General features: G+C 40.2%; 1 protein-coding gene across 2 annotated transcripts; it reads left to right on the top strand.

The window, feature by feature from the left end:
* The first annotated feature begins 3,054 nt into the window (after nucleotides 1-3,054).
* LOC119893645 (coiled-coil domain-containing protein 136) lies at nucleotides 3,055-22,537 on the top strand. 2 transcript variants are annotated; one of them, XR_005442828.1, is made up of 9 exons: nucleotides 3,055-3,270; nucleotides 10,174-10,491; nucleotides 13,221-13,295; nucleotides 14,122-14,424; nucleotides 15,583-15,700; nucleotides 16,863-17,139; nucleotides 17,301-17,432; nucleotides 18,965-19,028; nucleotides 20,192-22,537. XR_005442828.1 is itself a non-coding variant. In XM_038705934.1 (9 exons), the coding sequence occupies exons 1-9, from the start codon at nucleotides 3,219-3,221 to the stop codon at nucleotides 20,202-20,204; spliced, it is 1,401 nt and encodes a 466-aa protein (XP_038561862.1). In that variant the 5' UTR covers nucleotides 3,056-3,218; the 3' UTR covers nucleotides 20,205-22,537. The 2 variants fall into 2 exon arrangements, 1 of the variants encoding a protein (XP_038561862.1); XM_038705934.1 differs by having other exon boundaries at nucleotides 3,056-3,270; nucleotides 18,916-19,028.
* The last annotated feature ends 2,463 nt before the right edge of the window (nucleotides 22,538-25,000 follow it).

The following is a 25,000-nucleotide window of genomic DNA, read 5'->3' as shown; positions in this document are numbered from 1 at the left end:
GTTTTATGGCCTGTGATTTTACTGTTTTGATTCAGTCTCACTGCCCCCTTTTGTCACCACAGAAGCTTTTATAAACCCACTGTACAGTTCCTGCCAAGCAACAAATGGCAACAAGCTGATGACCATAGTGTTGCATTTATGATAATAATAATCTTTATTTAGCAGCTAAGGAGCAAGATATTTCATTTAGTTGGTGGTTACCAAAACAGAGCTAAAGGTAGTGTGAATATTGAATTTACACTTATTTGTGGTCACAAACACAACTCCCAATGAATCTTAATGTTGCTCTGTCTGCTGGATGTTAAAATAAATAGATAAATAGGCAACATTTTCGCCACAACAACTTTATAAGTAGGACTCACCCTCTGGGGACCCTGAATGATATTTCAGTCTGGTTCAAAGTGGAGGACCGACTGATGGCTCCCTAGAGCCATGGCTAAAGAAATCCAACATTGTATTAATTCCACACATAATCATATTTATGATGCACATTTTTGTGTAATTCCTTTTCAAACACTCCCATTCAAACCATCATTAAACTCTAGATTACATGAATGGACCCTGTTGAATGGAAAACCATTTACAAATACTTTAAGAAACTGTTGGCCCTTTGTGTGTTTGTGTCTGTGTGTGTCCATTTGTGTTTCATGTCAAGTACAGGCTCGCATTCCTGAGGTCTATACTGTAGCTGTGGCTTGCTGAATCTGGACAAAACAAAGACCAGTCTGAGTGGAGTGGATAAACTCCCTGCCTCACATACTGTGGGACAGCTCTCTGTTAAAGAACAAACAGCTAATTTCTAACACACCCCTACTGCGGGGAGATCAGATCTTGGTTGAATGGCACTTTTAGATACTTTTTGTAGTTTCATTTAGCTTTTTATGTTTCTTTCATTGCTGTATAGTTGTAGTATGGGTGGGGATTGCTGCAAAGAAAAATCTTAGTTTATCTTCCAACAGCACAGCATTTAACAATCATCTTAGTGTGTATTGACAAATAGCTTTATAGCTGAGCCTATGTGAACAGTCCCAAGGCGCTTATATCCCGCCCATCTGGTTTAGCAAGCAGTTTTAAGCAAACAGTGAGAATTATTTTAGTGTTTGACCATGGTTTAATGGTATCTGCATTCCTTCTGTGCCTGCTCTGTTCTGCACCCAAGCTCCTGCCACACTAGAGTGACATGGGTGGAGTGAAGCCAGACATTGTCAGCTCATTATCAACACCTTGTCAGCCAACTTTCTCCACTCCACAGCTCTCCCTTCCCGTGTGTGTGTGTCTGTGTGGGGTGCTGTTATTGTGTGTGGTAAGGAGACTGTGGAACGACTTCAAGTTGAAAGATGCCTCCATGCTCAGTTTCCTTGTCTGGGGATTACAGCTAGCTGCCTGAGGAAAGCTGTGCAGAGCCACACTAAAGGAAGTTCTTATAAGCAGGCATCAATCTGGTACCTTTTATCTCTTGTTACTTGTTGTCTGTCCCTGAGAAATCACTTGCTGTTTTTCACAGACACCAACAAGAACATGTAGAGACTCAGACACAGACTTTCTGCCCCTTTCTATTTCCGTTACATGAACTTCTGTTTTTTTTTTTTTTTTTTTTTTTACATTTCCTCTTTCAGATGTTGGCAGGTTGTATATGTGTGTGACTATATTGTTTGTTCGCATGTGTGTGTGTAATCTGCAAAAACGTTTCCTGCTCTCTGACAGTGCTGTGATAGGAATATCCTCCAACTGGGCCAGCGAATGGTTAAGCCTGGCCCTCCTTTCCTCTCTCTCTACCCTGACATATTTTCAGACTGTTTCACAGCACACCTCACTTTTCTGGCTCCTTATGTACTGTGCAGAAGTTGCCAGATGTGATAGCAGCTAAAAGGAGGGGATAGAAAGAGAGAGAGAGAGAAAGAGAGCGAGCGAGCGAGAGAGAAAAAGATGTGTGTACATGTATGAGAAGGGTAGTGATGAAAAGGGGGGGGGGGGGGCGGTCAGATGCCGCTTATAGCCACTGTTCGTTAGCAGTAAACAGACAGAGAAAATGTCAGCAGGAGCAATGGAGGAAATGAACAATGGAGGGGAAATGATCAGTAATCTGCAACTGTAGCTGTCAGCCTCCACTGCAACAGCCTGTCTGGATCTCATTATAGGTAAATTCATATGGCTTAGGGGACAAGGCTGAACATACATGAGGCTTTGAGGAAGCATGTGTAAGTGTGTAATTGTGTGTGTGTGAGTGTGTGCAGGAAAGCACAGATGAATGGTAAATGCTGTGAGAACAAAGACGTAATTTGCATATGTTTTGGTCCTGTGATCCTCTGCATGAGCTCCTTCCGGAAATGTGTTTGTTGTTTGTTGTCATATTTCATCTCTTTGCACTCATCTTGACATATATTCAAACCCTCGACTTTGTTCATTAGTCACTAGACAAGCCAGTTGGAATTTACATGATAATATATATATATATACAGTATTGCAGTATGCAGCGAAATGCATTGCCATCCACTAGAGATTTTCTCTTCTGCCAACTCTTCCACATTGGTGGATTGGTGGACTCTCAAATTATTTAACACTTGATGAAGGTCTACTATATTTTATATTTTTGTGTATGTGTGTATCCCTTAATGAGACCATGTAAGTGTAATGATGGTTAGGCAATGAGTATGTATAGGTCTGAGGTATATATCAATCATAAATATAAAAGGTGCTGGGCGGAGGAAAGAGCAAGGAGAGGCACAGAAAAGAAGGGAAGAAGAAGAAAGCAAAAATAGTTAAGAGTGTAAACCAGGCAGAAGTGTGTGTGTGTGTGTGTGTGTGTTAGAGAGAGCGAGAGAGAGGGAGAGAGAGTTAGAGAGAGGGAGGTCTGTGCAGGGAGACGGAGGCTTGCCGTCTGGAAAACAGCATCTATCGCTCCACTCTGCTCCTTCCCTCTTCCCTCTCGGCATCTCTCCCACGCTTTAGAGCTCAGCCTTCAGCTCTCCGGATCCTCCCATATTCTCCCGAGGTACAGCCTGTTTGTGTGTGTATACATTGAAGCCTGTGTGCGTGTGCGAGTACTTGACGCTGTGCTCAGTACTTTCCGTGTGTCTCTCTCTCTCTCTCTCTCTCTCTCTCTCTCTCTCTCTCACACACTCACTCCCTGCAGCTGAGGTGGGCGTGTGGAGCCTCTGACCCTCTCTCGCCCACTCCCTTTCTCTGTCTCTCCCTCTTTGCTGCAGCTTCAGGGGGCTATGGATGGACTGCGTTTACCTCCACTCATCGAGGAGGCTTTGGACTCTACAGGTCTGTGCAGCTGTTTTGTCAGTGTGTTTATATCTGCGATTCTGTGCAGTTGGATGCCGTGTGGATATTTTTAGCCCTGTACTACAGATCAGGTATGATCGGCAGAAAAGGTAGAGGGTCGATGGTTATCTCTGTGTTCACTCCTAAGGAGGGAGGAGTGGTGTGGTGAACTGCGGAGGCGGAGGAGCTGGAGAGGGGTGGTCAGGTGGTAGGAGGTGGGGAAATTATTGTGGAAGCCCATCTTTATTTGGAGTTGCGGTTAAGCTAACAGACTGATTGACGAGAGGGCATTATTGTCAGCTTTGGCATCTGTGGACATTTGATGGAGGCTACATGGTGCCAGGTAATAGATGTCTGGCAGCCACAGACAGGAAATAATGTACTCATTAGTCCAGGCTGTGTTAGATGTGTTGCATATGTTATTCTGAGGCTGATTGAGAATGTATATAATGTGGAGTCATGCAATGTTAGAGGTTATTTTAGTTCAGCTTTGAATGTTTCTTATACTTCATGCTTAGATTATTTTAGCTCACAAAATAATTCTTGTGGAAGACTCACTTTTCATATAGTGGTCTGCGCTGAACAGCTGCTGTTAAGCTTGTTTGGTAACTTCATACCACTGAATGTAGCTGTATGACATTTGGCACAATGCATCTTTGTTTTGCCTCATACAGAATCAGTACCGTTCAACAGATCAGGGAAGAATGTGTGGAATGTGATTTTGTGTCTGTGAATCCCAAACAAGGAAGAAGAGTGTGTTTTCTGCATGTTTTGAATGGGTGTGCAGACATAGCAGCTCTGTGTAGGAGGATGTTTATTGGTGCAGAGGGGCTCAGAGAGGACCAGGGGTCAACAACCTTTTGACCAGTGGCCAGGTTTATGGAATATCTGCTTCCTTTTCCTGTGTCCTGACTTAAAATTGAACTTCAATAACATTTGATGAATAATTTCTTATCTCTACAAATCCAGCTGTAGACTTATTAACCCACTTTGTTCTAAATTTTCACTGACTAATTTCCTTCATTACAATTATTGTGCTGAAGCCTGCGTATTGACCATCATAACACGTCTGTCCCAGTAGAAATTCTTCCTCCTTAACAATCTCGTTTCTGTTATCTTAATTCTGGGGACCTCTTTCCTTTCATCACATCCTGAGGCATGCTTTTAAAGCCTGGAAATTCAGCATCTAGTGATGGCATGTGTCTGGCTTAATGAAGCATGAATCCTGACTGATGGACTGTAATAAGGATAGACATGCAGCAAAAGAAAAGTGGATTGAGTGATGGCTAGTATTAAATTGTATCTTTTTTTGAATTATATACTTGGAGATCTACATGGATTAAAGTGCATTTATTCTTTCCTGGTTGAGTTCATTTCTAGCTAGACATCAGTCTGAGACTAAGCCACCTTTTGTTCTGAAAAACAAATGGCTTTGTTCTGAACAGTAGTTATTTGCTAGGCTTTTATTTTCAATGCTTTTTCAGTCCTGCTGGGAGTGAATATCATACTGCACTGGAAGAAATGCTTCTAAAATTACTTGCCACATCTACTATCAGGGAATGCAGATGCTCTTACACAAACACACTGATCAATAAAACACCATTAGAGGCTCATTTGACATTTGCAAGCTGTCAGTGTATCTTACAACCATCAGCCACCATATTGTTCCTCCCACTTGCATGAGTCGCCGACTATACCTCTCTCCATCCTTCTCTCTGCTTTCCCACTCGATATCTCTTCCCCCTCTTTCAATCGCAATCCTCTGCTCTCTTCAGCGCCCACACACCCTCCAACAAACACACATGCACGTGCATGCGCATGCATAGACACACAAACCTTTTCACCTGCCAGTGCCTCAGCCCACACAGCATTTCTCTCCTGTCCTCTCCTGCTTTCCCTCCACTCCTCTCCAGTGTTGTGCAGTGATACTCCCCAAGGGTGCACAAACAGGATTTCTCTCAACTCTCTGGAACTAATAAACAGCAAAGTTGCTGTCTTAGACAAACTTTGTAGATCTGGGAGCTGGAGAGACCTCTGAGAAAAAACAACAATGTGGGATTCTCACACCAGTGTTTCAGATGGCCAGTTATGGGCCTAAGTGAAAACAAATCTTGCATTCTTTTCCACCATGAGGTATCCCAGCTCCTTCTCTCTCAGCCCTGAAGCCCAAAGTGTGACATGTCTCCCTGCTAAACCCTGTCCCCATTTTCCCCATCAGACTATTAGTGCTTCATTTTAAAACAGGCTTTCAAGGCACTCTGCATGCCCCAGACAAAATTGAATGTGCCACATGGTTTTGTATTCTCTCTTGGTTGCATAATGGAAACATTCTTAAAACTTTTGAGTGAATAGAGAAGGTTCATGAACTCACATGGCTCCTTCTTGCAGCTTATTCTATGGATTAAAAAAAAACCTTGTTTCTCCCTTACAGAAGACAAATGCTTCTCAATGCTTGGCATTATCAACCTATCATTAGCGCGCCCTCCCTCTCCCTCTTTCTCTATATCCTTTTTACTTTGTGATTTAAGTGATGTTAAACCTTCCAGAGAGATGGCTTTCATGTGGGAGGCACTGATTTGTTATCAAGTGGATTATTACTGAATCACTTGTTTTCATACTTTGTTATCTTGATGGAATAGACACACAACATGCACAGGTACACACTCACCTACCATATCTACACACTGACACAGTTTTTGTGCATGCTCATCTAATGAGGCCAAATTATAGCACATTCTACAATGCATCTCTATTCCGTTGACCCACTTTCTTTTATTTCCTTTTGAAAGTGCAAACATGGATTTTCCATTTAAATAACAGAGTGGCTCATTAAGTCAGTCCAACTCTTGGGTGCTTGCGGTTGCAGTTTCTTTTCTTGTCTTCTCCTGCTGCTGTTATTCCTTAGTCTCCCTGGAGTTTTCAGGCTCAAAGTACAAAGAGAGAAAGACATAAACTCACATTAACCTCAACAGACCTCCAACACTGCAGCTCGCTTCGCATCTCAAGCGGTTGAGTCTCACACAGTTTGTCAGCAAAAGTCAGCAAATCTCATATGATGGTGCCCTCACTGAGTGGGCGTCATGAAGGGACATCCTGTAGGATTGGGCTTCTCTGTGGGGAAAAGCAAACAGAGAGGTTTCCATGGTAAGCAAAACTGTGGACAAAACCCCAGCTTTATTACCACAGTGACTTTCCATATGGTAAGCACCTGGGTTGTTGGTGTGCAGAGATCACCATGGAGATGAAGTACTGTATGGCTTTACCTGACTCCTGTTAGTTACTCCTTGCATCTCTCTTATTGTCTTCTCCTCCTTTCCTCTTTTGCTCTCACTTCTTTTTCGACTCCCCCTTGCTGCTCCGTGTTATGTGTTGCTGAGGAAGTGTTCCAGTGTAGGGGAAAAGATACAACATCAGTGCTGGGTTGGCTTCAAAGCTGGGAGAGGAGGGGGTGGTGTGCATTATGCGTGGCCTCTTACACAGCCGCAGGGATCCATGGCATATGCTCACGTACTTAACACATGCAGCACCCACATAGCTGACATGTGTGATCATATATGTGTTTATAGGGTCACCAGAAGTGGGGCTCAGAGATCATACAACATAGTGATACACAAGCCTGCATGTCTACATAGTGTACAGAGGTGTTAAACAATACATACTCATGCACACAATCATACACTTTATACACAGAAGCACAGAGAACACTTCAAACAAAAATGCCGCACACGAACCACTAACATTACCACCACCACCACCTGTCAAGCTTGGTTCAGCGCAAGGCACCCATCACACTACACCACCAGACAGCCTCCATGTCCAGTTTCAGTGAGCCATCATTTCTTTTCAGAGCTGATTTGACTGATGTTCCTCTCAATACCGTAAAAAATCTGATATTTAACTAGTAGTCACAAGGAGAGAATGTGTTGTAACAAATGTGCGTTGTAACACATTTTAAATCATATAGCACCTGATTACATAAAGCAATAAGAAAAATGAAGATCAAGATTGGAAAAAAAAAAAGTGTTACGGTAAAATAACTCCTTATGCACACATACTGTATCAGTATATTCAGTATATTACTATTTACTCTATGACAGTCCAAGACTGAGTTTCAGTTTTTGCTGCATATTTAATATACAGAACTCTAACTGCAGAATAGCGCTGTTAGTTTTATGGAGAAAGGCATTCCTTTTTGCCAAGTAGAAGCAGCTCTATGTCCCACTTCCATGCCTCTCCCAGCATGCCTCTATTTGGTAAAATCCTCACTCTGCTACTCAATTTTGCAAAGTGCAAATTTCATTACACTCCTCACTCCATTACTGAAGACCAAATCGGAAGCAAAACAAAGGGCTTGTGTTGCCACAAAAATGTTTAAACGCAATCTCAGACAGCTATTCCGAGATGCTGACAAAGAACACTCAGCCTGCTTGTTGTCTCTTTGCTAAAGCGGCACAATGTTTGCAGTGACATTCTCAATGCGTTTTGCTGCAATGTGATTACGAAGGAATGTGCTGTGGCTAGATAAAGCCATCCTCTCCCTGGAGCTGTTACACTGCTCCTGAGATGAATCTCCAGCACCGTCCCTGCTCTTGTATGCATGCAGCGTCTATGTCTAATGCAATCCCTGTGTGACTAAAGACCAGCACTGTGCCAAGGTGCATTGGAGTGATCACAGGTGTCAGTGCAGCTGATTCTGCTGCACAATGTGTTTGACATTCACTCACAAGGAGAGGTGATCAAGGAGTGAAATGATTAACAAGCTGTTGGGAAAAGCCAAGGAGGCAGACTGATGGGGACACTGGAAAGATAGTAGAAGTGACTCTGTAAATGGACTTTAGAGTTGACGGGCACAGAATGTGTTGAGAGATACAATAATATAGGAAAAGCTAATTCCTTTGCAAAGAAGCTGTCGCAGGAAGTTGACGGAAGTTGAGAAGGGTTTTCTTGCCCACTACATCTATCCACTATTAGCGGATGTCCCAAATAATTTCTCAATGCCCAACAGCAGTGTAGAAAGTGTGTATAATACTTAATTCTTGCTTTGTTTTCACTGTAATCTGATTACAGTAACACAGTTTGTAGTTTATACCCATTGGAGGACAGTCTGAATGATACATCTACAAAAGCAAAGAACTCAAATACAGCACAAATCACATGAGCCAAAGCTTTCCAAGTTATTACACCATGAGCAAGACATCCTGAAGGATTTGGATGTGAGTGGGAAGCCTTTTGTCTCTTCATGGCCTTTATCTGCCGCTGGCTATACAAGCAGCTCTCTCACTGCTCCAGCACTCTTCTTTATGACTAACTCATTACAGCGACATCAAAGTTTAATGACAAAATAGCCCAGTGATCATGAAGCCTCTCGCACTCCTCTCAGGGGCTGCATTGTTTAAATTAACAATATTATGAGACGGGAAGGAATAAGGATGCACCCTACTGCTAATGTTATACAGATATGATAAAAAATATGTATTATGTGTGCTTGGTTGTGATGGAAATAGTTACATCTAGTGAGGGGAACAACAAAGCAGAGAATTAATTAACACAAGAAATGGAAGCATCCCCTGAGCCAAGATTACACCAGTGAGCATCACTCTTAATTAGGTAGATCTTTAGTTAACGCTTTACTCCGTCCCCTGCTGCACCTCTTTTATCGTCACATCTCTCTATTCCCATCTCTCAGCAAACACCATTCCCCTCTCCATTCCTCACACTTCCTTCTGAGTTCAAACAGCAATTTTTGAGGCACTTGGAAGCCACTAGCATGAATGTGTGACGCTACTTATCCATTTATTTCTGAGATGGACATTGACCCTGTAGGGCATGTTATTGAGAAATAAAAGAGAAGTGATAGCAGGCCAGTGTGTGAGATGTAAGCTGGATTTTCTGGGGTGAATAATTGAGGCATTACCTTTTAACTGTACCTGAGAGCAAACTAAAATAACTCTGTGAATATAATCTCCATTTAAAGCTCTAGCCTTTTCTGCCCCACAGCAAATCTCATCTGACTAATGGGAAAAGACTTTTCTCCCCCGTCAAATGGGAATTTGCCGCCACATTGTTGTGCAATAAAAGATGCCTTCCAGTTTCCTAAACCTGTGCTGCGTATTGTCTTTGTGGCTCAGTAAGCAACAGCTGTTATAATGTCAAATCAAGTTTATTAGTGTAGCCCTACATGTTATACAGTGTCTCACTGGGGTTTACAGGCCTAGATAAACAACAGCTCCTGACCAAGCCCAGGCTGTCTACAACGATGAGAAAACAAAAAAACAAAACAAAACAAAAAACGTCAGACCACCATGTAATGTGACACAGTGTAATACGAGAAAGATGAGTATTTGTCACATCTCTCTTACTATGAGCGCTAGCTCATATTGTGTTATTATGAACTTTGAAGTGCATTGCTGTGTGGTGAGTCATAGTCATTGCTTCACCATTCAGCACCCCCACTCCCCTGCATTATGTCAACTAACTCACTCCACCTACTGGTCAGAATCTAAATTCACTCTGCAGATAGAGGAATGTAAAAATTTACGTAGTTTGACATTTTTAGGCATATAATCTGATGCATTCTTCCCCAGGTGAATGGATTTCTTGTTTCATTTCTAACAAAGTTTCCGCTCTAATCTCAGAGTCAGTAATTTGTATGTGTTGTGTTATATGTGTTGTGTGTGTAAGGTATAGGAGTCTAATAGAGTTTGGTGTTAAAATGACTCAGTGCCACTTTCATCACAAGATGGTGCTGTTGATTCACAAGAAAACACAATCTATGCTGTGATTAAAACGTGGCTGAATTTGGACGATGACAGAGAGGTCTGTCACCTGTAAATCTCTCTTTCTGTCTCCCTCTCTTTCCCTGTCAGGCATCACTTTCTAATATCACTGTCATGTTTCCATCAGATGACCTGTGCGATCTAAAAGCAGAGTGCAGCCCCACCATGGACAACGAGATAACAGCAAAGGAGAGAGGCATCCTGGAGGAGAACAACGAGAAGGAGGAGATGGACCAGGAGAGAGCTCAGGAGGAGGAGGGGGAAGAGAAGAAGCTGAAGGAGGAGGAAGGCGAAGGGGAGGAGAAGAGGAGGAAGGAGCAAGAGCCGCTGACAGAGGAGCAGGAGCTGGAGGAGCTGAGGGCCCAGGTGCTGCAGCTGCTGCTAGAGCTGGAAGATGCCAGAGAGACCTCCAACAAACACCAGGAGAGCTTCAGTGAGCTGCAAGGTGAGACCCCCAGCCTTCGATTGGCTTTCGCACTGATTCTGTGCACACACCATTTATTCATTATTTAATGCCTTGAATCATTAATCTTCCTTTATCACAAACTTTTATTCATTATTGATACACAGCCAACTGTCATCTGACCTGAAATTAAAATATATGACTCTGCCATTTGTCAACCTGGGTCTTGATCTCATATTTTTGTCCATTATGACTATTAGTCATGATAACATTTTACTCACCGTCTCTGCTTTGTGAATTTGTGAAATGCAGACAAAAATCACAGCAATTGGAGCACAGAGCTGAAGAAGCTACAGCACAGACTTCAAAAGAAATCATCAACATTTATGTATTTATGAGTCCAAGATAAAGTAAACCCCTGTAGCTCTTGCAGTGAACTGCATAGTGGTTTTACCACAAGTATCCACAACTAGAATCTTCGGTATCCTGTATCAATATAGTGGCAGACTCTGAAATTCAATGCAGACTGCACAGTGCGTAGCTTGTTATTTTACTTTTGCATGTGTGCAGACATTAACCATCTTCTTGTGCTTGCTGCTACTATTTCCCTGTATAAACACAAGCTAAACTGAAAGCAAGCAACAGCCTCACACTAATGTATGCAAACTGGTGTGCTTGCATAAACATGGCGGGTAAATCAATGGCAAGTTAAATGAAAACTACCAAAATGCAAGCTGACATTTGTACCTTGAGATAATTTCCTTCACCTTTAATGTTGACAGGATTTACCATTCAAAACAAACAAGCTAGTTGCAACCCATGCATATTGTTCTTGCATTTGTTTCTCAAGTCCAGGTTTCCCAGGTCTTTACAATGGAGGTGGTTGGTAAAATGTTATCTAGAACAAATAAATAATCTCAAGTGAATTGATCACTGGGTTTAAAAAACCACAACACAATTGATTTATGGCCATCTGAGTCTTTACTCTCTATGAATCAACTTCATTTATGTTGTATAATTTGTGGGAATGGATACATGTTTGGGTAATCTCAGTCTTAACTATTATTACAGCAAAATAAAATAAACATTTAATTTTGCATCTCAGTGATTTACATTTTCTCTGCTCTTCACAACCAACCACAGTAGGAAACCCCTGTCCTCTACTTGGACATCTTTACTTTCCACCTGAGACATATCCTGTTCATCACAATCCAGTTGAACTTGAAGAAGCGTAAATGTTTATATGCGGTCACTGACACGGTCACTTCTTCATAGCTGCTAAATGGAGCATCACATCATACCTTAGAAATGATGAGCTTAATGTTCAGGGACACTAGCAGTGAGTAAGGCCTTGGGAATGGGTCTACAGTGAGCTCTGTGTGTGTGTGTTTTTATGACTGTGTGTCATACTAAAAGACATGGCGTGGTGAGCTCAGTTGTTTGTCTGGCAGCAGTAGAGGCATTCTTCAGACAACTGCATGCATGCTGAGGGAAGCTTCTAGACTGGGTGTCCTAGACCACAACGCAAAATCACTATGGGTCAACTCCCATTGGGAACATTCAGCTGTTCAGGCTGGGTGGAGGTGGTGGGGGTCCCGAGTGTGTTGATTGTAGTGAGGCGTAGGTAAAGATCAAGGGTACATTTATGACTGTAGATAATTATTAATACAAACAGCCAATCATATTACACTCTCCAGTTATATACTGCTTGTAATATGACACAATCAGTTAACAGGAGATTGTGTTTGTGTGACTAAAAGCGCTGGAAATGAGACAGGAAATGAGAAATACTCAGAAATGACATTATCGTCAGCACGCTTTTTGATTTTTACATGTTATAAAGGTTAAATGCTAATGTCAGCATGCTAACATGATCACAATATCAATTTTAACATAATGATGTTAGGCTGGTATAATGTTTATTTTGTTCATGTTAGCATATTAGCATGCTAATATTTAATAATGAGCCCTAAACACAAAGTACAGATGAGGCTGATATGTGGTGCTAAACCAAAGTATCAGACTAACTAAACTTTTGACGTGATGATAGTGCTAGAAGAAAGACAGTAGACTTCATTGTCTTGGGTTCATGAATATCTGCAAAAAATTTATTGACCAAATGATATTCCATGCCACTAGTGGCATAGAAAATAGACTACATTTTAAAATATCTCTGTGGCTAGATACTGCTAAGGGTCCAGATAGAATATATTGTGTTATATATGTTTGTTGTATTGTCATTTGGATGAATTGATCCTTTAAGAATCTGCAGGGTCAAGTGCCCTTCCTCTGTATTCAACAAGCAGCTGTTGATGAAGTAGTATGAAAGCTACTAGTATATCTGCCAGATGTATGCTACAGAAATTACTTGGCAGAACTTATGGGGACCAAAAAGCAATAGAAGGTCAAAAATAGCAGCAAATCAAAAGCTGTAAAAATAGCAGGCAGTAATCTGCTTTATTTTGTTCTGCTGTACTTAAAAGGTATGAGATCCAGGAAGACAAGACTGCTTAATAAAATGTATATTTATGAATTAATATACTTAGAAATCTCATTCTAATACTGATGGTCCTGCTCACATTCAATTTAACACACGGACAGACACACACACACACACACACACACACACACACCTGCTTGTGTCACTCAATCATGCCTCAAGGTTAAAAAGCTTATCAAATTGTCATCTTTCTATTGGCCCTGCTGAAGTGACATTTTCCTCTTATCTCTCTGCCCACTTGTCCCCACTCCTCTCCTCTCCTCACCACCAGGTCTGTTGGAGGATGAGCGTCTGGCCAGTGCCCATCAGGCTGAAGCCTTTACACGCCAGATTCAGAATCTACAAGGTATCAACATAATGAAACATTCAGCAACTAAGCAATTAACCATGTGGCCAATCAACAACGGAACCAGGAAGAATAATTAGAAATCCAAATCAGATATTGCACATTACATTTCTTGTGTTTGTCAATAGTCAATGCAGATTTTACTCTGTAAGCTGCCTGTGAAGAGCAATTTGATAGCAATGACAACATTGACAGACAGTGCTACATAAAAATATTGTGATGTAATTGACAAGAATAAGTAAAATGCTTTCAAACGTTTGGCTTATTGACTTGGAGGCATTGTCTTTTTTGTTGCACAGTTATTCTTCAAAAAGCCTAAATAAAATATGTGCTCAGTCACGAGGGGTGACACAGTACAACTCATCCAAAAAAATCCCCCCCCCCCCACCAAGAACAAAAAGACAAAAGATAGAAAGGAGGAGGGAAAAAAACTATGCAGTAAAACGATCTAATAAATTATATATAAATAAATCCTTAGATGTAATGAGCCAGTAGAAAATAGAAAAATAAAGCGGGAAGACTTGTTTTTTGGTCAGTTGGGGAAAAAAAACAACAACTAATAATCTGAATCTGACCCTTAAAAAAAGTCTGTTGCCATCAGTTACATCAGCTGCTCTTTCAAACATACCCACACAAACAGCACACACACACACACACAAGCACGAGCACACCACCCACATGCACAAACACATGCAGGCCCACTGCTGCAAAACTCAGGTAAGATCATATTCACACACATACATATACACCCATACTGACACTGTATAGTCTCACCCACACATCCCCCATAAAAAAAACGAACATTCTCCTCCTCCTCTCCCCAAAGCCCAGCTGCGTTCTGTGCAGGAAGAGATGGACAGCCTGGAGGAGGAGAAGGAGAGCGAGCTGCTCGAGGCCCAAGAGGAGCTGCGTGCGGCTCAGGAGGAGGTGCTCCTGCTTCAACAGGCGGCAGAGGAGGCCGCGGCAGAGAGGGAGAATGACATAGCCTCACTGCAGGAGGAGCTGTGCCGCCGTCGGGCTGAGCTGCAGCGCCTCAGCGAGGACACCCAGGAGTATGAGCTGGAGATCACCACGCTGAGAGCCGAGATCAGCATGAAGAGCCAGCGCCGGGAGGCAGAGAGGAGAGAGGGTGAGGGGACGAGGTGCATGGAGAGGAAAGACCAGTGTAGAAACAGAGAAAAGAGAAAAACACAAAGAAGATTGGTTTTACTTACAGTACATCAAAGTTAAAATACAATAAGTCTTGGTTTTACACCTCATCTTCACACATTGTGTAAGCAGCCACCTGTGAGAAGGATACACTAAAAACCTAAAAGACCTACTGTCTTTGCTTGTACTATGAATTTTGTCCAACTTGCTACTTGCACAAATAGCCCATGATCAGTCTTTGAGGGTGAACACAAAACAAAGCATGATGTTATTCCATGCTCACATTATGTTAGCATCCCGCAGTCAAGCACATAAATCATTTGTGGGGTTTAATAAATATTACAAATGTGACTGCTGAGTGTTGCAAGGGGAGTGGTGTGTGTGTGTGTGTGTGTGCGTGTGTGTGTGTTTGTGTGTGTGTGTGTGTGTGTGTATGTGTGCAGATGTGTGTGTGTGCATTAAGGATACCAGGGACATGAAGTCATGAGGGGGAGGCACACTCACTTCTAACACATGATGTCATTGCTCGGTTCTGCAGCTGAGCCTGTGGTGGGACTGAGGGAGGAGAGTTCACATTATTTCATTGTTATGCTCTTCATGAAAACCTCACCCAAAATGTTTTTCATACACGAGGAACTCACAGTTAGTAAGGAATAGTTTGACAGTTTAGGTGTCCTGCTTTCTTGCTGACACATTGTGGTTTGACGCAGATTATTTCTTTGGCTAGGACTAGGACTTCCTGGAGTCTTGAAATAGCCCAGCACATAACCTGTGTAAAATGGCAAATAAACATTTTACACTTTTGTATGGAATAGACAAATGAGATATCATGTTTTAATTAGTGAGCATTAGTGAGGTAGCTAGTAGGTGGATTTTATTACCGTCGGACAGCGCCAGACTAGCGGTTTCACCCAGTTTCCAGTCTTTATGCTAAGCTAAGCTAACCTGGTGCTGGCTATAGCTTTATATTTAACAGGCAGGTATGAGAGTGGTATCATCAAAGTTTCTGCAACAAAGCAAAATGTCAAACTTTTCCTTTAATATATTCTACACATGTTGTAATGATGTTAAGATTAAAGCTCTACTGACCTGCATCTTACTGTAATATCTTCATCTCTGACCTTCCTTGTTCTGGCAGGTGATGTGGACCTGCTGAAGGAGGAGTGCCGTATGCTGAAGGAGGAGTGTCAGACCCTGAAGGAAGACAACAGACGACTTTCTGAGAGGCTGCAGCTGCTGCAGAGACAGAGGACATGGTGAGAGGTCAATGACTGCTAACTCATCAGCTGTGCTTGCTGGGTCAGCTGGAGGGGATACCCTCTGGAATACTACCCTTCCTCACAGCCATTCACATCATGTCCCATTTAGATTTGCCAAGTGTTTAATCAATGACGTAAAACTGTAATAGTATAACAACAAGGGATTACACATAAGTGCTGAAACCATTAGTTTGTTAATTGATTAGTAGATTGAAAATTAATAGACAATAATTGTGAGACTGAAAGTTCATTTACGACCTTGAAAACGGTCACTCCACAAGATCTATATAATAAAATTATATAGCATCACACGATCCTGTGATGTATTGAAAGCAAAATCAAATTTTTTTTACAGCACTTCACAAAACAGAAGTTGCCCAGTGCTTTACAGGAAGAAGAAAAGGGAGATAGAAGAGATGGAGAAGACAATATATACAACGGGGAGAAATAACCCACACACTAATAGTGTATAAAATCAATAAGGTAACAAATTAATTTGAAGACATGCACTGATTTAGCTTCTCTGAGACGGTTGGCTTTTTCAGAGTTGAGAAGTAACAACAACAAAGGTATGATGAACCACAACAGATAATAAATGGACTTGTTTTTCAACAACAACAATAAAAAAATGATTATTCAAATTGAATTTATCAAGCAGAAACCAAAACATTCTCTAGTTCCAGCTTCTAAAATGTGATTTGCATCTTTTTCAAATTTAATAATAGCAAAAAATCTGTTTTAGTTTTGGACTGTTGGTCAGACAAAACAAGCATGAGAAACTGCGATGGGCCTTTTTCATTGTTTTCTGACATTTAATAGACCAAAGAATTAACCGATAATAAAAATAAATAATTTTGATTAGTCTCAGTTGCAGCCCTATTACAAGGCTGGATGGATACATACTGTATAGTGGCCTGTCTGTAACAGAAACACAAGAATGTAAGCTGCCTGTTCCAATTAGCACACTTTGTGTATGCCATAAGAAAACACAAAGCAAAAAAAAAAAGCTAACTAGCTCTCTGTCACATATAAGAGCATAGTAACCATGTCTAGCCTTTGATCATGGAAACTATTAGCCCATTTGGATTTTTGAGTATTCAGATATTTCATCTGAAACTGAAACTATGTTGTATTCTTCACTGTTACTCTTTTCATCTAGCTCCAGTGTCTACCTGTCACTGAAGGAGGAAGAAGCAGGGGAGGGCACAGAGGGGAAAGATATGGAGACTGGCCCAGATGAGGTCATGACAGAGAGTTACATGACCATGGCCCAGTCTGGGAACTGTCGCCTGGTGGACGCCTCCATCCAGAAGAATATTTCATTTGATGGGAAGCCCATGACACCAACCAGCTGGAACGGAGGCATCGGGGAGGTCTTCTCCCTGAGAGACCAGCTCAAACAGGCAGAAGAGAAGGCCTCGCAGGTTCAGAGAGAGGTATGAGACCTTAGTGTCTAAGCAATGCCTTAGGAGAACTATGAATAACACATAAACAATTTAACAAATCCACAATATATGTATGTGCGTTTCAATAAGGGCAATCTGTCAGTCCACTACTGTAGGGAAAAGACTGAGAATTTGACCTCTGTGTCCTCCAGTGTGACGGTCTGAAGATGGAGCTGCAGGAGCTGCAGGTACTGTATGACAGCAGTCAGAGGGAGAGAGCAGAGCTGGAGGAGGAGCTGCTGCGCTGCAAGGCAGAGCTGGAGAAGCTGTCAGGGGAGGCTCAGGTGAGGGACAGACATGAATAACACAGTATAGTAGTATATAGCTGGTATCAGATGTCTGAATGAGAATCTTTAGGACTTTTAAGTTGTGTGGTTAGTTTTGCATTATTGACTGGAGATTTCTAGCGTCTGCAGAGCAGGTTGTGTTTTTTCACAAATCACTAATAATGTATGTGAACTTACTTTATTCTAAAAGTAGTTCTAAGAATTTCCAGCCATGATTTCTACATGATTATAGAAATATAACGCTTTTTCTTTGCACCCACACTGCCTGCTAACTAACACATAACACACATCACATCACACCTACTGTATCCTGTGTCTGTGGAGCCCACTTTTTATGTCTCATATTGTAGCAATATGTGTTTTGATATGAACTGACCTGGCCTGTCAGCCCATATCAGTATTTATGCATCAAGCAAAGAATGCCTGTTTCATCACTGAAACCTATGCAGATGTGTTAAAAATAGAAAAAGTAATTAAGGACAATTAAAGGTTTTTTTTCCTACCTTCTCTTCATTTTATTAAGGTAAAGTATGAAAGTCAATTTGCATTGAAATGAAATGTATATTTACTAGATAATTAAAACAATTGTACTTTAGTCACAGTTACTCTACTTTTGCAAAAAATAGTTGGATAGCATGGATAGTTAATTAAATTTTCATACAGTTTTAAACTGAATAGATTCCAATGACTACCTATACTAGGAATTATGCATCCAAACATGGTAATACGGTCCATCTGGTCACACCTAGACTTAACCACTGATGCAACTGAAGTTAAAGATCAAAGTTAGTCAGTTGTAAGGGCATTTTAGAAATGGATATGGTTCCAAAACATGTAAATAGGAAGGTGTCAGAAATATTTAGCTTGTTTAAGCATCAATTACAATAAATATATGTATATGTGGAAAGACTCCTGTGTTTTGTCTACAACAGCCATGATGAGGTGTCTCTACATTTTGTCAAACTGTCTACCCGTGCCTGTCTCTGATGCTGTCCTTGTTCTCTGAATGTCCATGACCTCTCAGCCTGTATGACAACAAATTTAACAAAACACAAAAACAAAAGAACTATAAAATGAGGATAGAGAGACAAAAATACCACCATAGTGTATGCTTGTCTCAACGTTCATGCTGTATGTCTTTCTTTTTTTTTGTCACCATAACATCACACACAGCCAATAAATGCCACACAGGACTGCTCACACATACTCACATTGAGTTGATGTGCATGTCACCATAAAGTTATGCATTGTTTGTTTAACGGGAAATGTAAATCACTCCATCACAACCCTCCCCTTTTTATATCACAGCCATAGACCATGTCTCACTTTTAATTTAGTGATTTGTAGTGGTGGTCCACATGTGCTGTTGTCACACAATTTTTATCTGTGTATTTATTATTTGGATTCCTCAATCCATTCATTCATTCATTCATTCCCTTCATCCCCATGGTGTTTGTGTTTGTTTTTATTCCCTCCTCAGAGATTCATCCATCCATCTGAGCACCCTGTTCTCTCCATCCCCTTCATAGGAATGATTGTAATAGTGGCTGTGATCTGGTGCTGGTTGTCGGAGTTGGCGTCCCAGAGGGCAAGGTATGGGAGGAGCTTATCTCTTTGTGATGCGTAATTCTACCTACAATTCTTATACACAGATTAAAGAGTTTGTTCACCATAAATCATAGTTTCTCACATTAGGTATCTAGCTATGCAGATAGATTTGGTTATATTTGCTCAGGTTTTGATTTATCCGTTTGTAAGAATTCTGTCTTATCCTGATACAATAGGTGAGACTTTTGTATCTGTTTACTCTGGATAATTCACAGAAACTGTTGACACATACTGTCAGCAGTTTCATAGGGAACATGCTGTCAAATGAAAGTAGTTCAAAGAAAACTGTATATTCTCCAGATTATCCAGAGTAATCAGGTCACGGTTTCTGAAAATCCATGTTGCTGGATTATTATTTTTTTATTCACCTGTGTTGTGGTTGGTTGGAGGCACAAAACCTGGGCATGGCATCTGCATGGCTCAATACCGCAAGAGGTAAGTGAGAAAATATGTTTTTGTATTAGTTGGGTGAACTGACCCTCCAATAGAAATAATTGCTCAAAATTAATTTAGAGTGGTGGAATGGGAGGGTCTAAACTGAAGGAATGCCAAATTTGAAGGAAGGTAGATAATGATATTAAGGATTTATAGTAGGTGGACGTGGGGTGAGTGGGCAGTTTGGCAAATTATAACAAAACTGTCCTTGAATGGCACTGAACAAGTCATTTACAGAAATAGTTCAACATTTTGGGGAATATGCTTATTTACTTTCTTGCCAAGAGTAAGATGAGGATACTGATACCACTATCATGTCTGTGTGTAAGATGTAAAGCTGCAGCCAGGAGACGGTTATCTTATCTTAGCATAAAGATTGGAAACAAGGGGAAACAGCTATCATGGCTCTGTCCAAAACTCAAAAATACTCCTACCAGCAACTCTGAAGCTCAGTAATTAACACATTGTGTCGTGTTTGTTTAATCTGTGCACAAAGTTTTTATGCTAAGCTAAGCATAGTAGCCTCCTGGCTCCAGCTAAATACTTAATGTACAGACGCAAGGTTGATAGCGTCTCATCTCACTCTCTGAAAGAAAGCGAATAAGTATATTTCCTAAAATGTCAAGCTATTCCTTTAAATGCCCAAAACGGTTTATCTTTGACTAATGGATAGCCGCTACTGACGACACTACTCTTTTCCTGTCTTCCCTTAGGGAAGTGAGGTAGGTTGGAACTCCATTTTGACTATCACTGCAGCCACAGCAGTGCTACTAATGATGACTAGCTTGTTGAGAGCTCTCGTCCGATGTTGATTGGATGGGCAACAACTGCACAGGGACAGACGTCTGCTTCAGACCAGCCCTCGTTCTCTCCTGCCATGTCTATAGACTGTACTGGAATTAAATGTGATAGAGCTGACAACTGCGTAGTAGAAAATGTATGGAAACTAGTGTCTCCAATGAAAAGGTACTACATGCACACACACTCTGAGAATGATGTGCTCAGAGTCATTTGAGATTGAAGACGGCTGTGATGATGAGTTGACCTGCAGAGAGCCCACATGAAGATGTGATCTCGCTCCAATAAATGTATGCTAGTGCTGTGTCCTTCCTCCTCTGTGTCTGTAAATATTATTTTTCTCTTCTTTACCTAACAATGTGATAAAATGAAGGATTTGAGTATTAATGTGCACCAAATGGTTTTCAATTTATTTAAACATTATTTATTTATTTGTTTGTTTAAATATTGTTCATCGTTGTTTCTGATAATAATGACGAACAAGGAGTCTGCACTGAAATTACTGAAATGCAGGCTACATGTGTGCATTTACATGCCCTTTAAATAATACCAGGAAGAGCAGTTTGAATTTTTTTTGTTATTGAGTTGTTGTTAATGAGTTGACCACTAATTACTACTCACATATCCCCAAATACTAAATGCAATAAATGCTATGTACTGCAAAATTGCATTAAATGTTACGAAATAGTCAACATAGCGTTACAAACTATCATGCCACTGCCACCCAACAAAAATCTGATTTCTTTCCATTGTAAACACCAAAGCCATGGTATTATAAGGAGAACAGGTTTGGATAACGAACACCTGCCATTCTAAGTTCAGCGTTAAAGGCTAATGTTTAACCTGACATCACCCCTCATGGGTGGAGCCAGCTCTTCTTCAGTGTTTTCCAGTTATGTGCTTTGTTCCAGGCTGTCACTCTGTCTTCATGGCTCTTTCTTATGTTTGCCTCTGAAATCAGACAGTTCCCATCTTCCCCTTTAATTATTGGTTAACCAAGATGCCACATATGCCATATATATATAGTAAATATATCTCAGCAACTTAATTTCTTCATCAATTTTGACTTGTGGAGTGGAGAAACCTTTTCCCTCTCCAGCAGGATTTAAATGGCTTGGTTTTTCCAAGTGTACTGTTAATTTAGATTCTTGTTGATCGCAGGTTGTTGCGAGAATGTTGACCGTCAGCATTCCCTTGTTTACTGACAACAAAAACTGCAGATCTGATTAACACCGGTTGACATCTGGTCACACCTAGACTAAACCACTGATGCAACTGAAGTTAAAGGTCAAAGTTAGTCAGTTGTAAGGGCATTTTAGAAATGGATATGGTTCCAAAACATGTAAATAGGAAGGTGTCAGAAATATTTAGCTTGTTTAAGCATCAATTACAATAAATATATGTATATGTGGAAAGACTCCACAGGATTATTGTTTACAATTGTGAAATGTTTTTTTGTGAAACTATTTTAGAACTGAAAAAAAGCATGCTAGAAAACATATAGAAGCACAATATATAATTTATGTTGATTCTGTCACTTTGTATTCCATGTAAATAGATGTGACATTAGTACTATGGGAGAGATATTTCTTAAATCCATTTGTACTAGCTTTCTAGAAAGTTTATTCTATTTTGAGAGAACATCGTATATTTGATAGCCAAATTATATACTATGTAAATGTTTATTTATGGTGATGGTATTCGGAACAACTGCTAGCAACGCTCATCATTTTCACTTCCTCTTTGTTCAAAGGTGGTGTAGTCATTGCATGCATTTAGATTACGTTTGACCTTAGTTGCCAGAAATAACAATGTGACACCTGGTTTTTCCAGTTTGTTAGATTTGAGAAATGTATTGAAATCTTTTCTGAAACATTTGTCTTTAGAAAAACAGAACCTTGATAATGCAGGAACAATGTTATTTCTGCATATGAACACTATACTAAGGAAATAATGTGCCACTGGACTGCAAATGTTGTCACTGTCTATTTAAAAAATTGTTTCAAATTAAATTCCCTTTGACTGCAATGGTACAAATGAATGTTGTCTGATTCAGAACATAATTTTTCATTATTTCTGAGTTTACTTCATGAATATAACTTTATCATAGTTTCACAAGCTTCTATCTTGCACAGTGTTTCTCAGCTTGTTGCTTTACATATTGATAGAATTGTTGTTTTCAATATAGTCGTGGCTATTTTGTTACCTGGAGGTCTATTTTGTACTGTAAATGACTTTAGAAAATAAATATACACACCCCACATGATGTCTTAGACCTTTCTTTTCTTGGGAGGTGGCCTCACGGTCACGGCCTCAGGGATTAAGGTATCGTGCAGTTCCATTCATGAACTCACGAGCAGTCAACCTGAGTGAAAACCATCTCTCTGCTGGCATCACATTACAGGGGTTGAATGGATATTAATAAACTTCACTCCAGAGACATGACATAAGCTCACAGACACGGATTCTTTACAGATGACAGGAACTGGTGTGTCAACGTTGTTGTTGATGAGGGCCTCTACACTCATTACTCTGTTGCCACAACTTATGATTGCTGAGTTTAAGTGTGTCTAATTATCTAAAAGTAGCCTGGATGTGCAGATCAAGTCATGGGAAACATTTGTCGTAAACCATCACTGGACAACCGTCTGTCACTTGAGTTTTAAGTTAAAATACCTTTCCGAGTCTAAACATATTAGCAATAATTTCTGAAGCAGGTTTCTGTCTTATTCTGCTAAAGAAATAAAAAGTGTCCTAACTGTCAAAATGTCAGATCCAAATCACCAGTGAAACATAATCAACCTTGTCCTTGGGCATATCTGTCCAGCAAATTCACCCCAAATCCCTTAAATATTTAATATATTCACCTGAGAGACTAACAGGGAAAAAGCTAATTAAAAATGGTGGAAAGCTGACTGTGAGAGCAGCCATGGGCAGTCTCTGGAGATATAATGTCAAGTGAACAGTATCCAGGTCAACAGATGTAGCTCTGTGATTTGGGTTTTGGTTTAGTTTACCATATTTTATACATCCTATCAATAGACCAAAATATTCAAAATCACATGATAAAAAGTTGTCTTGTGTTTAATAGATTAGGTCGAATCTGTGTTTAAATAATAATAAAAGATTCATAGATTTTGGTGCTTTTCTAAGCATTCATTTACACACAGTGGGGTTTACTCGAGTAAGTACATTTTTGAAGTTTTTACTTTAATTAAATATTGTTTAAATTATTCTACTTTATAAACCATAACTTTGCTACATAGCATAAGAACTAATGAAAATCGAGGGTTTTATACAAAATGTATGATCAGCTAATAAAATATGATGCATTTCAATAGATTAACTTATACCTCACAGTATATAGTGACACTGACAAGTATCAAAAGTAAGAGGACTTGTTATGCTTTAACTTTTGATTCTTTACAGTTCATTTGCTGGTAGTACCCCTTTGTAATGTTAACTACTGTAGTGTTGTTTTTTTTTTACCTTGATATATTGCTTCTTCTCTAGTAAAAGATGTGAATTACTTCTTTTACCACTGTTTAAACACTAGAACTGTGTACAGTATGATATGTAAATATGTACATAATGTAAAACAATTCTACGGATAGATGATAAATAGGGTTATTGAAATATTACCATCTCTGTCTTACAACAGGAGATAACATGACTTAGAAATACTGGTATTAAATACATGTCTCTACTTATTATTGGAGAATTTTCTGGTTCATGATGAGCATAAAATGGTCCCAATGCCACAGTCATACATTAACTAGCCAGATTGTTGTGATTTCTATGTGGAATTGCTCTCAAAAGAAATGGTTAAAAATGAACAAACAAAAAAAATCTTTACATGGTGGGAGATCAAGATGGGGACCCCTGGCTGTGTCCAGGCTGAGTATTTTAAGAATGCCTTCTGCATGTGTCACAGTTATTATTAGGCTACCTCCCACTACTTCATCAGGGATGGGGCTGGCATCTGGTATCACTGCCATGTCACTGACTGCTGAGTCACAACACTATGACAGTCCAGGAACCTACAGCAAACACAATATTTATTGGAAGTGACTCATTTTGGATATAGATGATCAAATTTACTATGTGCGCACACTGACATCTGTCCCAGTGTATTTCTATACACAGCCTCATGTTCAGTCAATGAATGCTGTCATGCTGTCACTCATCAGAGTTGGAGATGACACTAATTTGCTTTCAGTTCAAGAAGTCAGTGTGTCCATTTTTGTTTTGTAAAAGAAAAATATTCTTATGTGGTCTGGGCAGAATACAGTGACTTAAAAGGCACTAACTCTCAGTTTTTGTTGGTGACATAATTGAACACATTTCCTACTAGGCTGTACCCTATAGGCTATTTAATGGATTGGCTTGGCATCCAAATTTTCTTTAATAATAAACACACTCCCTAACCTTCCTGAGCTTATACTGACCTTTGCTTGTCTACACAGAAATGCATTTCACTCAGGGGTGACAGATAGCTTTGAAACACACGCAATGCAGTTGCTTCATCTTTACTAGGGTGACCTCATCCTTTAAAATGTTTCCCTCCTCAATGATAGAATTTAAGGTGCAAAATCCCACTTTTTGACAATTATCCTTTATAAAGAGATACCTTACTGAGAAAGGGGGACTCACTCCTTGTCTCACTTTCTTTTCTTAGTCCAATTGTTCAGCCACTTGGACCCTGAGCAACACACAAACGCAAC

Source organism: Micropterus salmoides, unplaced genomic scaffold (genome assembly GCF_014851395.1).
Source record: "Micropterus salmoides isolate LMB-PRFRI ecotype aquatic unplaced genomic scaffold, ASM1485139v1 Ms_hic_scaffold_8, whole genome shotgun sequence".
Taxonomy (NCBI): Eukaryota; Metazoa; Chordata; class Actinopteri; order Centrarchiformes; family Centrarchidae; genus Micropterus; species Micropterus salmoides.
The sequence above is the reverse complement of the archived record's forward strand: the minus strand, read 5'-3'. Positions and strand labels throughout refer to the sequence as shown.

Excerpts from the sequence above, each read along its gene's own strand:
- LOC119893645 (XM_038705934.1), top strand. The coding sequence starts at position 3,219 with ATGGATGGACTGCGTTTACCTCCACTCATCGAGGAGGCTTTGGACTCT. Across the intron at positions 3,271-10,173 it reads GGAGGCTTTGGACTCTACAG|ATGACCTGTGCGATCTAAAA; the intron begins GTCTGTGCAGCT and ends TGTTTCCATCAG. Across the intron at positions 10,492-13,220 it reads GAGCTTCAGTGAGCTGCAAG|GTCTGTTGGAGGATGAGCGT; the intron begins GTGAGACCCCCA and ends CCTCACCACCAG.